The 14,329-nt window shown below is 40.9% G+C and overlaps 1 protein-coding gene across 1 annotated transcript in view; it reads right to left on the reverse strand.

The window, feature by feature from the left end:
• Positions 1-14,329, reverse strand: part of LOC143987855 (uncharacterized) — a 77,642-nt gene that overhangs the window by 49,848 nt on the left and 13,465 nt on the right. The window contains exons 5-7 of the mRNA XM_077486952.1: positions 10,857-11,041; positions 2,404-2,558; positions 1,179-1,341 (exon numbers count right to left, since the gene is read on the reverse strand). Coding sequence (XP_077343078.1) covers positions 1,179-1,341; positions 2,404-2,558; positions 10,857-11,041 — 503 coding nt within the window. The remainder of the gene's footprint in view (positions 1-1,178; positions 1,342-2,403; positions 2,559-10,856; positions 11,042-14,329) is intronic.

A 14,329-nucleotide genomic window follows, 5' to 3' on the forward strand; every position in this document is an offset into this window, starting at 1 on the left:
TCGGCCCTTAAGCACCTGTGACCAATTAACCACTGCCCCTAATTAGTAGGCTGAAGGAAGTAAAGAAAAAAAAGCTGTTTAATAAGTGACAGAAAAAGGTGTTAAAAAGCTACAAGGAAAAGCCCCAAAGAGAACCTAAAAATGCAACCCAGCAATGACCAGCAGTCAAAAGCAAAACTTGTTCACATTTTCCATTCAAGGTCCCCACTGTTTAGCTTCCAACATCAAGGATGTCTCAAGAAGGATGTTGTTTTACTAAAATGTACTATTTCTAATTTTCAATTTTTGCACTATATATGAACAGCACATTGTTTTCCTTATATATTTATGTTTTTTTTTGGCACAAGGGGATCGCGTAAGTGGTATTTTGAGGCACCTATAGGAAACGTTTTTTAAATTTTTTTATTTTAATTCAGTACAATTTCTTCACTTCAGTGGTGTTGTGCTGTACTCTGTGACTTTGATTTGAGGACCATGAGTAAGCTGCTTGTTGTTTACCTAAAAGCACGCATAGCCCAAACTTAAATTTTGCTTGTCAAGTTTTGGGTGTTTTTTCTGTGTTATCACTGGGGATTTTTACCCTCTGTATTTGGTCTTGGATGGTATTTTGTTCACCTCAGATGGGTTTTGAATTCTCATACAAGTTTATGGGAATGAAAAACCCTCTTGAAGCAGGTCAAATGCAGGTCAGAAGGAGATCAACTTAAGGTTATATGCGCCTGTCAATTAATTGCAACTTATTTCAGAAGCTTCTGAAACCGATGTCAAACTACGGTCATCGACACAGGCCCAAACCCTATCAACACAGGCTCTTTGTAATAGAGATTGTCATCACTGTGGCAAAATGTGATGGGCAATCCAAATATTTTGAGTTTTCACTAGAAGTATAGAGGGGGAATCTTGCAAATTTCCAGCTACAACTTTCTAAGAGGAGATTTCCTCTCACTTCCTGTTGTATACCCAGGATAGGAAATTAAGAGATTCTCCGCAAGGGGAAAGAGGCAGCAGAAAATAAACTGACAGGGGTTTTCACCTTTCCCAAATCACTCAGGTTTTCAGGCAAATTGGATACTTTGTCAGTCACAGCCAGGCTATGAATTTTGGAAATCCCACAGGTCCAGTTTAAGGAACACCTGATTAAAGTTTGGTCATGCTAGCATTTGCTGCATTGATCTTACCATTTCGAGTTGTTTGGTAATTTCCAATAACTGAGCCTGCAATACACTATTTTCACTAGCCAAGGATGCACAGTCATCCATCATTTTCTTTCTTAGAACACGGTCCTGTTCAGACTGCAGATCTTTCTCTCGAAGCTGCTGGTGAAGGAAGCTTAGTTCATTCCTATAAGTGAAAGTATAATGGCATAACTTTGTAAATATGCTACCCTTCAAAGCAAATAGGGTGACATTACCATCATTGTTACTTAAGAAATAAAGTGTAATCCCCTTGCATCAGTCTGCTGACTGGGCATGAGGTCAGCTCATTACTGTAAGCATGTTCCTTGTGTAAGCCCTTGTACACACAGTCGGAGATTCTGACGGAATGTGTCCTATCGGACCGTTTTGTCGGATATTCCGACTGTGTGTGGTCTCCATCGGACTGTTTCCGTCGGAATATCTGACGGACCAACTTTTCCAACTTGCCGGTAAAATTTTCAGCCAAAATGCTCTGATCGAACATACTCCGATCATGTGTAGCCTACTCCGACGGACAAAGTGCCACGCATGCTCAGATCAAATTCCTAGACCAAAGCTATTGGCTACTAGCCTGAATGTAGTCCCGTCGTAACGAAATAACGGCATCACGTTATGTACAATCGGATTTTCGGACAACTTTGTCCGACCGTGTGTATGCAACAGTTTCGGACAAAATCCGTCCGATTTGGTTGTCAGAATGTCCGACTGTGTGTACAAGGGCTTAGACTGACAACAGTGCGCAATGCAATAGAACCTTACTGACTAACACTGATGCTCTGCCCTTTCTCAGTCTGAATATTGCACTGCAGAAGGTTACATGAAATTGATGACATAAAAGCAGATTTAGGTGCTAATACCTGCTGTATTTAACCCCTTTATGCTCAGAGGTCATTGAAGCCTAGTTGTCAAAACCAATGCATATTTATAAAGCATTGAATATGACATAAATAAGCCCCCATGACTTATTTGTCTACCTACATTTTTCATTTTTTAAATACAAATATGCCATTCCTTCTTCTGAGTTGGTCATTTTGTTTATTTTCCATTAAATTAATAATGTTCACATAATATTACACAATTTAAATGATCTTAATTCGATTTTAGTTTGTGTGTATCTTGGTGACCCATGTGAAAATGTGTCTCTGCAATAAACAGTATGTACAATGTTAACACAGAATACCTGTATGATGGAGACAGAGTTTTGTACCTTAAATCAAGTGTCAGTTGGTTCTGGGTTGTTGCTGTGTGTTTAAGCAGTTTATCCTCCATTTCATGCCTGGCTGAATTCACCTTCAACAACTCAATTCTCTTCTGTGACAGCTGGTTTTCCATCTCTTTCTGATTTTCCAATCTTTGCTTTAGCTATTCAAAAAAAAAAGAAGAAAAAAAAAAGAAAAAAGGGGGACACGCTCAACAGGACATTGACACCAGAAATTTTCCAAGTTTCAAGAACTGGTGAATATTTACATGTACTTGTAACCTTAAAGTGGTTATTCAACCTTTTAAAAAAAATATTAAAAATACAGATTCAGTTCAGATCCCTGGCATCAGCATGGTTACTGTGGACAGCCAGCTATATTTTCATGTAGATTCACAGCAGGCTACCCACTACATATGAGCAATCCACAATGAGCCGTGCATGTCCCAGAAATCTTTGGACGGGGGCAAGTGACGAATGAACATCCGGTGGTTTGTTGACTCTTGTCCAGAAGTGGGAAGTGACTGGAAGTGGGAATGGGTGCCTGTCAAAATCACTATGCCTGGCCTTATACACAGCAATTTTCAGGCAAAGTCAACCACTTTCAACAAGGCACCTGTCATCAGTAGGTTGCAGTGATCCTTTTGCTTCTTTTTGGGACTAAAAGATGGTAGCTAGTTGAAAGTGGATGAATTTGTTGGAAATTGCCATTTGTATGACTTTCATAGGAGCTAAATTTATGGATTTCTCAAGTGTGATTTCTTCACAACAATCAGTTTTTCACTTTTTTATGGATTTCAATATTTATTTTTATTTGTTCAAAATCATGAATATACAAATGTACCATTAAATGGACCCAGCATTATTGCCTCTATAGACTTAAATGAGTCAGGCATCATGCATGTACAAGGCCGTTTTAATATTTGCCCATTCTTGCAAGACTAGCATTTTAAAAATAGCCAAGCGTACCTGTAACGAAAATGTAAGCATAGGATAGTTTTGCCTTTAGCGAGAGGTGATGTGATCTATAGAAGTAGTGTAATTGTAGATGTAGTTTAATTCCGGGTTATTAAAAATATAGTATTCAATATCGGTCATGCACATATGTTCTTTCATTAGCATTTGAAAAGGACAGAGACAGTTTCTAGGATCGAAGTGACGCCTAGATGGCAATAAAAGTTCCCATTAGAGTAAACATAGATTGCCACCTTCCTGAGGCCTCAAAGAAAACTGCTAGTCATCTTGGCTACATGGATCCACAGGGGGCATTCGCAAGGCCCCCGGCCAGTCTGCAAACTTTGATTAATATCAACAGATCTAAGGAACCTATTTTATCACTCATAAAAGCTAAAATATTAGTGGCAGAGAGATAAAAAGAATTCATTTTGATCGTACACATGATGGGTTACATGTACATGTAGCTCTGTATTTTTAGCATGTGTGGAATCCTAGAGAACCACATAAAATCGTTATATGGCGTCTGATTGTGGCAGGCAGGCAGTGAATGGTATTATCGTAATCAGACTGATGCACTGGTATCGGAAATCCAATCCATGACCCAGCAATCAGCGGCGTTCTGGGCCAATTTGACTCTGGTAATTTCAGAACACAAAACATCCTGTGGGTTGAGACAGGAAGACCCCCAGGGTTGATTTGCCAAAGGCTAAAGTTCAGCCCACATCCATATTTCAATAAATTGGGTAGCCTGAGATATGGACATCGTTCTTCCGCGAAGCCAGTTCGAAACTGGGGAGTTTCCACATGTTCCAGTACGCTTCTACAAAGGGGCTAGATTTCAGTAAAGCTTATTTCTGTTTTTATCCCTTTTTATTTTCATAGCAAATTGCCGATTGTGTTTCTTTCTGTATTTTTTGAATTTTTTTAGTAACTCCTTTTTCTTTGTATATCTTTTATGCACTGCCCACTTTTGGGATATTAAATGATAAAATTAATAAGCTACTTCTGTGTACTAAGCTAGGACTCATATCTCTGGAGAGGTTGTTGTATTTTAGTGCCTAAGTACTAAGTCTAAGTTGTGTGCGAATCAGTATGTTTAAAAAATACTACAGGTTGCCTGTTTTGAGTTACAAAGAAGGTTTAGTGCTATAATTATTCCTCTCACTCTAACGATTGCGAAGATACCTCACGTGTGTGGTCTGAACATCGTTTTCATATGCGGGTGCTGCTCACCTATGCATTCGCCTCTGCACGCCTGCTCGGTGGGGCGGGGTGCGTTTACATTTTTGCATTTTCTTCTTATTTATTTGACCTTTTATTTTTTATTTTCACACTGTTCAAAAAAAAAAAAATGCCACTTTTATTCCTATTACAGGGAATGAAAACATCCCTTGTAATAGAAAAAAAGCATGACAGGACCTCTTAAATATGAGAGCTGGGGTCAAAAAGACAGCAGATCTCATATTTACACTAAAATGCAATTAAAAAAAAAAATGTCTCTTTAAGAGCTATGGGTGGAAGTGACATTTTGCCCTGCAATGGTATAGAGATTGGTGGGGACCATCTTTCCCTCACTCAGCTCTATACCACACACAGGAACGGACATGATCCCCTCCTCTGCCGGTGGCTCCGGTAAGAGGCGGAGGGCACCGGAGCGCGAGGGGAGGCGCTGCCGATAAAAGTGACCTTGCGGTGAATCCGTCGCATAAACCCCTTTTACCTGAAAGCAGACCGCCCGCTAAGTGGGGTTATGGTAGCTAGTGCTGCCATAACAATGATTTCCTCTTCAATGTACTGATGTATAACGACAGCGGGCGGTCCGTAAGTGGTTAATGAATGTTAATGCACAAAAACATAATATAATACCCAATTGTTTGGTAAAATATAAAAGATGTTGTTATATTGAGTAAAGAGATACCTAACATGTCATGCTTTAACATGTCACATGCTTATGGAATGGTGACAAACTATGGTACCTAAAAATCTCCAGATGCAAAACTTTATAAGCCTTTACATGTTACCAGTTTAGAGTTACAGAGGTCTGTTGCCAGAATTATTGCTCTCGCTATAATGTTTGTGGTGATACCTCACGTGTGGTGGGAACACCGATAACATAGACTTATATATGCATTTGCCTTTGGCTTACTTTATATTATATTTTTTCTTATTATTTTGATATTTATTTTTATTTTTTTACACTGTCTAATTTTTTTTATCAAAGGTATTGCTATCACAAGGGATGGACATCATCCCTTGTAAAAGCATGGTCTGTGACCAGTCTTCTTTATGAAGAGATCTGGGGTGTATTAGACCCCAGATTTTTCATTTGGCCTCCAAAGCAGCCGACCAGACACAGATAGGTCTGATTAGCTGCTTCAGTGGCCGATAACCAGCCAGTAAACCCAAAAATGAAGCCGAAAATGACAAAATACTCATCGCTTCCAGTTAGGGATGGATCATGGACATTCCAATTACCAGCTAGGATCACTTTTACAAAAACGATTAAGGCCGGTCAAAAAGGATAAAAAATACTAGGATGATGCCTGTAGCTGCAGGCATCATCCTAGTATAACCACTGCAACTCAAGCACATACAGGGAAGTCTTGTGCAACAAGTAGTTAAAGAGAATATATAGTAATTTTACTGTTTTTCCTTTTTTCTTCTTAGGTAAACATGAAGAAATCAGCTCATTGTAAATAATCAGTACATGTTAAGGTTTCAAAGATATTTTGATTATGTATTATTTGAAATTATATACTGTCTGTACAAGTGGGTGGTTATATTTGTGATGAGGAAAAGGCTTCATGCCTTGCAGTGCTTCACAATGGCTTTACATGCAGCTGACTGAAAATAATGCACTCCTTGTGCAACTGATATCCTATGTCAATAGTTGTAAGAGGCACACAGCACAATTGAACCGAGCCACTGAGAGTTCTCCTTAGTGGCTAATCTTCAAATATTTCTAATTAACAAGAAAACATACAGTTGTGCTCATAAGTTTAAATTCTGCCAGGGTATGTAAACTTATGAGCACAACTGTACATTATATCCAAGATCATGAAAAATGAAAATAAATTCAAAAGTCTGTGAGTGCTACACTGAGGGCAGACATAAAAAAACAGAATGTAATACAGTTTCGCATCCATTAAAAATAAATATATTTTAAATGCAACCTAAAATAGTCTTGATATCGCAATTTTGTAATGCCCTGTACAGTAGGATTGGGAGAAGGAAGGTCAATACACCGAGCCTATGTACACAAGCTCTAAATCCCTGCACAGGCTGGAGAAATTTTACAAATGCTTTTTTCTGATAATTTTGTATTTCAACTGTGTAATTAGCTAGCTCGAGTCCAAATTTACAGCACATTTTCAACCAAAAGGGGAAGTTCTGGTCTTCCTCCTCTTCTGCCCCTACTCTTCAAGTTTTGGCATATTATTTTTTGGGGGGGCTGGGGGGGGACAGGAACATAGTTTTGACAAGCACTCCCACTTCTGCTTGGATCATCTAGGCCAGGCATGTCCAAAGTCCGGCCCGTGGTCTGGTTTCATGAGGCCCCACTGGTAATTTGTAACTATATATCTTTTGTGGCCCCTAATGAATCCCGGAGGGCCACAAAATCTGAATTACTGTATTTATTGTTCTGGCAGCCTCGGCGGGGACAGAGAGGGGGTGGGACGAGCACTGTCAGATTACATACAGTAGAATCTCCTGTTTATTTGGTGGCCACTGTAATGGGAAGTTCCGTCTCCTGGGCTGGCATTGGATGACTGTTCCGTCTATCATGGGATGCAGGACTTTGAATTAAAGAGGCCACCGAGTAAACAGGAGATTTCCCTGTATGTAATCTGTTGGCACTCATCCCGCCCCCCCCCCCTCACCCGTCCCCTCCAAGGCTGCAGATGGGTATGGATCAGGCTGCACTGATGGCAATGGTGAGGCTGCATTCATGGCAATGGTGAGGCTGCATTCAAAGGCTGCATTCATGGCAATGGTGAGGCTGCATTCATGGCAATGGTGAGGCTGCATTCATGGAAATGGTGAGACTACATTCATGACAATGGTAAGGCTGCATTCATGTCAATGGCGAGGCTGCATTCATGTCAATGGCGAGGCTGCAGATGGGCATTGATTAGGCTGCATTCATGGGCACTGACCTTTATTTAAAATTGATTTCTTCCTGAAACTTCCCTTTTAACCACTTAAGCCCCGGACCATTTTGCTGGCTTAAGACCAGACCACTTTTTGCGATTCAGCACTGCATCGCTTTAACTGACAATTGCGCGGTCATGCGACGTGGCTCCCAAACAAAATTGACGTCCTTTTTTTCCCACAAATAGAGCTTTCCTTTGGTGGTATTTGATCACCCCTGCATTTTTATTTTTTGCGCTATAAACAAAAATATAGAGACAATTTTGAATAAAACTTTTTGTTATAATAAATATCCCCCAAAAATATATAAAAAACATTTTTTCCCTCAGTTTAGGCCAATACGTATTCTTATACATATTTTTGGTAAAAAAAAAATCGCAATAAGCGATTATTGATTGGTTTGCGCAAAAGTTATAGTGTTTACAAAATAGGGGATAGTTTTATGGCATTTTTATTTAAAAAAAATTTTTTTACTAGTAATAGCGGCGATCAGCGATTTTTATTGTTACTGCGACATTATGGCGGACACATCGGACATTTTTGACACATTTTTGGGACCATTGTCATTTATACAGCAATCACTGCTATACAAATGCAGTGATTCCTGTGTAAATGACACTGGCAGTGAAGGGGTTAACCAGTGGGTGGCAGTGTAGGGGTTAAGTTTTCCTAGTGGTGTGTTACTAACTGTGGGGGGCTGGGCTTTGTTTTAGTGAACACTGATCTCTGCTCCAATCACATGGAGCAGAGATCGGCGTCACTTGTTGCTAGGCAGAACGGGGAGATGCTGTTTACAACGGCATCTCCTCGTTCAGCTGTCCCGTGAGACAATCGCGGGTACTCACGAGGGTCCCCGACCAGCACACGAGCGCGCTGCTGGCAGCGTGCTCGCGATGGCAGGGTGGCATTTAAAACTGGATGTACCTGTATGCCAGTATGCCTGCCCGTGCCATTCTGCCGACGTACATTGGCGTGAGCCGGTCGGGAAGTGGTTAAAGTGAAGGTGCTTGTTATACGCCGATAAATATGGTATATCCAAATAACACGCCCAAGCTCATCCTTAGACTCTTCACCACACACAGCCACAAAGGCAAGAGAATTCAGTGTTTAAGTTAATTTGCATTTAATTTTAATGGTTCAAAGAATGTCAGACAAAATGGTCGGCCCTCACGCAAGTTTACTTCATCAAATCTGGCCCTCTTTGATCTAGGCCAAGAGTGTCAAATTAAATGTCATCATTGGCCGCATTAGCATTATGGTTGCCCTCAAAGTGCTGGTTGAGTCTGTAAGACTATACTGTATAAAATGTATCTATTTTTTATTATAATAAATGATTGACTCTGCATTCAATTATTACTAGTTTTAGTAATAACTTAAGACATAAGCTGTGAAGGGTGGATGCAGACCAGTACAGAGCCCACTCACACTCCTGTAACAGATGATGCAAGTCTAAAAAGAAGGGTCACACACCGCCGGTATCCTCCACAAGAAACTTTATTGCAGACTGTTTAAATGGAACATAGTTTTGCCATGGTGATCTCACACAGGGGGTAGTGGCACTGTCATTTGGCATGAAATGATATAAAGGTCCATTAAACAAGTCCTTGTTATGGATTCTGCCATGGTGTTCTATCTGAGCAGTATCCAATAAAGTTTCTTGTGGATGATACCAGTGGTGTGAGCCCCTCCTTTTTCATTTGGAATAGAATTGTGTTATTCTCATAATAATTATAAGCAGCAGAAGTCCAGAGCACCCCACCTGCCCTTACATCAGATGTCAAGAGCCCCCCCCACCATCAGAAGACAAGAGTCTTCCACTCTTTCTTACACCACAGTGCACCCTCCTTACCATGTGCTGCTGCAGGAAAGAAGCTGGGAAGCAGAAAGTGCAGGATCTGGAGGAGGACCATAAAAGTGCTGGAGCCAGCTGCCAGTTTGCTGAATGCTGAGCTCAGGGGAGGCAGAGACAAGGGGGAGCTGTGGCTGCACAGAGAGGTGCAGAATCTGTAGGAGTCCTTCTTTCCTCTTCTCTGCTGCTGACACGGGGACAGAGATAAGCCTCTCCGTGGCTACATGAGGAAGCAAAGGATCTGGTGAAGGAGTTCTATCCTCCCCTCTGCTGCTGACTGCTGGGACAAGGGGGGTTGAAGATGAAGGGGGTGCCGCAGCTGCAGAAGAGGAACAAGGGCCACATGAAATGACCTAGAAGGCTGAATTCGGACACGTGTAGTCTAGTCCCCCCCCTTGCCTGCAGCCTTCTGGGACTTGTCACAGGTCCCAGAGGGCTGCAGGGCCAATCACAAAGCCCAGTGCGGTTCATGCATGTGCCGCGGATTGTAAAGCCGCAAGGAGTCCCAGCTGGCTGCCCACTGCTAACATGCCAGTGCCGGGGGGATCCAAAGACTGGTGAAGAACTAAATGGGAGGAGGACGATGCTGGATCCTTGGACAGGTGAGTGAAGACTTTACATTTTGCAGAACTGAGTGAAGAACAACTGAAAAGTGTAAAGTTTTATAAAAAAAAAAAAAAAAAAGATATTATACTTACCTGCTCTGTGCTGCTATGTGTGCCCCCTCAGCTAGCCATGAACCAGAATGGGCAAAACCGGGTTGTGCAAATCCCAGCACTCTCTGCTCCTACTTTTCTATGGGTGCCATACATTTACTGGGACATTTTTTACCTTAAAGTGGATGTAAACCCACTCTCATCCTTTCTAAACTACTGCAATATTGGTTATCTGTCAAATGTCTCCCCTCTGTCTGCTATGAGACCCAAAAAACTGTAGATTTTGTGGGTGGGTCTGTTTTCCAGGGCTCAGTGGGTGGAGTCGTGATGTCAGTAGACTCCCCGCCCACCTCTACACTCCCCTTAACAATCAACATGCATTTTCTCCTGTGTATTTCTTACACTGAATTTCTGCTATGATCACTAACATCCAGTCAAAACCCAGAAAAGTCCCCACATGACTTCAGCATGCCAAATCATGCTGAGGTGTGGAACAGCCAATCCTTGCAGAGCAGCAGAAGAAAGGAGTGGGAGGGAATTAAAAAATAATGTCTATCTTAAGCTAGTGCAAATCACCTGTCAATCACAGCAAGGGCACAATAAAAGAGGATTGCTCAGAGCTGGATTAAATCTTTGTGGCAAGACTGGGCTCAAATGATAGGAAATCTTATATGCTACATTATGACATAAAAAAAAATGTTTTTTCGGGTTTACATCCACTTTAATGCAGGGAATAGAACCACATTAAAACACGCACTCAATAAAAATATACCAACTTTCCCTTTAAAACAAATAAGACTCTAGGACCACATGTTTACTATAAACCTGTAAACGCTGTTTCTGTATACCTGTGCCTGAAGAATGTGCACTTTCTGATTAGTGTTGGCTAAGCTGAGACTCTCCCGTTCAAACTCTTGTTTGCTATGCATTATGTCCATCTCCTTCTGTGCGATCTGTCTGTTTGTGAGCTCCTTTGTCTTCTTCAACTGAACAATCTCCTCAATCAACATCTTTTTTTCTTTAGAATAAGAAGCTACAAAGACAACGCAAAACACATTTGTTTATAACTATCTGTTACTACCATTGATAGTATTAATTTAGATAGAAGCTAGAGGGAAAAAAATAAAGATGGTTGCAGGTGCATGCACCAGTGACCTTTATTTTTAATCTAAATGTTGGAAATAGTTTGTGCTTCTTTGCTACTGTGTTTCCCCAAAAATAAGACCTACCCCGATAATAAGACCTACTGTGATTTTTGGGGAGGGCTGCAATATAAGCACTACCACGAATATAAGCCCTAGTTTAGGTTGGTTGTACAGTCCACTCTCCTGCACTAGTATATGTGGTGGAGGGTGTGTGTTTCTGCGAGTTGTATCGGTTACCATCTTCTCTCAGTGGGGAATCACGGCCCCCCTCCCTGCATTGCTCAGAGAGGGGAAGACAGCGGGGGGTGGGACATGGAAGCACCGAGCAGGGCTGATGATCTCTTCTCCTGGGTGTCGGCCAATTGGGTGACCGGTGTCAAAACCGACTTCCTGATTTGCCGGGAGGAGGATCGGTGTTACAACAGCAAATATTGATTCGCTGAGGTAATACATAAAAAACAAATCAATCAGTGCAAAAATGATTTAATCCTAACAACAGCAGCTGGACACTGAGAATTATCAAATCCCAAAAGCTTTTTTTTTTTAAAAAATTATCAAATCCCAAATAGCAGTATAATAAAAAAGCAGTGAAGCGCATAAACATACAACGACGCAATCAATAAAACTTCAATATTAAATAATGAAAGAGTCCATAATGTTCATATTCAAAAACACCAACAAGTGTCCGAATAAGTTCTCCTATGGATGATACACAAAGTGATCCTGTGATGACCTCCACCAGCAGTAATCCTAGCCACTCACCTCACAGCGTAGACCCCCGAGTAATCCTAGCCGCTCACCTCATGGTGTAGACCAGTGAGTAAATCAGACAGGTCGTGCAAGACGTTCGCTCACAAGGGGAAGATAGCTGGGCCGCTGGATATGATGGACGCTGGAGATGATTGCATGCAATGTCTATGATATCCCTTGTATCCCAATCATAGGCTTCGGTTCACACGTACATAACATAAAAGCAATAGAATATAGTGCTCTCCATCTGATACAAAAGTATTTAATGAAGATAAAAAGGTTTGCACTTACATAAATGGCACTGTACCTCAGTGCAAGGTGATAGGCAAAGCAGTAAAAGCATTCCACAAGGATCAACGATAAGACGAGGGTGACATCACACTAGTCACGTGGTTATGTACACGTTAAATCCCAGGGGTCGGGACTTCATCAGCGTTGATGGAATTATGCGAGGCACCCACTTTATATATCGTGCGCAGACACCTCAGGCCATTAGAGGTATTGCACATAAAATAACCATGGAAACCCTACTAACTCCCAGGAACAGCATGGAAATGACCAAATACTTTTGAGTCAGATGTAAACAAAATGGTCCATGGCGGAAATACCTTTCAAGGTAAGACTGGTGTGTGTTACTATGTCCATCCTAGCAGAACAAAGGCATACGATACCTCTCACATAGTTATCAAAACCGATAGCGAGAGGCAGTGCATTAGAATCGCGTTTTAAAACTGACACTATGATACACACTAATAAAAAATGAATACTACTAAATATAATAAAAATATTAATAAAATATAAATAATAATAATCAACCGTTATGATATTATGTTAACACGCGTCTTCGTTGATCCTTATAATCTGATATACATATACGTATTTAACATAATAAATCAACGTTCAAGCCTGCTGGTAATAAAACTTTGGTCTCATGTATCCAATGAGATTCCCTATGGCTGTGTTGGCGTATGAAATTACCTCCTCTCCAATGCCCCAGAACCTCAGACCCCTAGGGTTCTGATTATGGACCAATTTAAAATGCAGAGAAATATTATGTGTTTTTAATCCTTTCTTGGTGTTGTTTACATGCTCCCCCAATTGACATGGAGAGGCCTAGAGGTCCTACCGATATATTGTAGGCCACATTCACATTTGAGCATGTAAACAACACCAACGGTTGCACACGTAATTCGTTGTTGAATCTTGTATTTTTTATTTGTTACTGAAGACAGAAATTCTTTCCACTTCTTGATGTTACATTTAGAATGCTTACAGGCAGTACACCACTCGCAGGCATAAAATCCAGAGAGGAAGGAAAATAACTGACTTTCCGACTGAGTCGGTGGGTCGACAACTCCTGGCTAAACGATCTCGTAAGGAAGGAGTTTTTTTATATATGAATGATGGTCGCTGCAGTGAGAGAGGGCCCAGTACCTTATCCTGTTTTAGAATGGACCAATTATTAATAACTATCTTCTCAAACTTTTTCTGCTGGACATTATAGTTTAATACCATCTCAAAAGTTTGAGACCTCAATGCTGATTTCTCTAGTTTGATTAGAGACCAATTTCTATCTGTCCATAGTACGTACTCTCTCTATTTCACTATCCAAGATGGGTTTTTCATACCCTTTTTGTTGGAACCTAGATGAAAGAACCTGAGATTATGATACAAAATCTTGTTCACGTGTGCAATTCCGCCTAAGCCTGATGAAGTGACCTCTGGGGATGTTGCACAACCATGACCTATGGTGACAACTCCCAAGGGGTATATAGAAATTCCGGTCTGTCGGCTTGAAGTAATTGCACAGGTGGAAGAGATCACCATCTTTAAAAATCTCAAGATCAAGAAAGACAATACGTTCTGTGCTTATATTCCAAGTGAGCTGTATTTTATTGGTATTATTATTCATTGTTTGGATAAAACTATCCAGACTAGATCCATCTCCCTCCCAAATAAGGATAAGATCATCAATAAACCTCCTATAGCAGGCAAGTTGAGGGGGGAGATTTTTAAAGACAGGCCCTTCCTCCCAGTGGGCCATAAACAAATTGGTCACACTGGGAGCAAAACGGGCTCCTATCACGACCCTTCTTGTCTGCAGGTAGAACTGATGATCATACCACAAATAGTTTCTAGATAAACAGAAACTTAGGCCCTTTAGAAGGAACTCTTTGTGTTTCCTTGGGAGGTCAGAGGTGGATAAAGCCCATTCTACTGATGACAATGCGTCCTCATGCCCAATAACAGTATACAATGAGCTGACATTGGCAGTGACAAGGATGGTGAAAGATGTACAATGAACCGATTCAAGAACCTTTATAATATATTTTGTATCTTTGAGGAATGCATCTGTCTTAAGGACTAATGGCTGAAGGAAAGAGTCAATATACTGTCCTACTCTCAAAGAGATAGAGTCAATTCCT

Source organism: Lithobates pipiens, unplaced genomic scaffold, assembly GCF_037356315.1.
Source record: "Lithobates pipiens isolate NorthernLeopardFrog02 unplaced genomic scaffold, aLitPip1_a1.2 Scaffold_18, whole genome shotgun sequence".
NCBI lineage: Eukaryota > Metazoa > Chordata > Amphibia > Anura > Ranidae > Lithobates > Lithobates pipiens.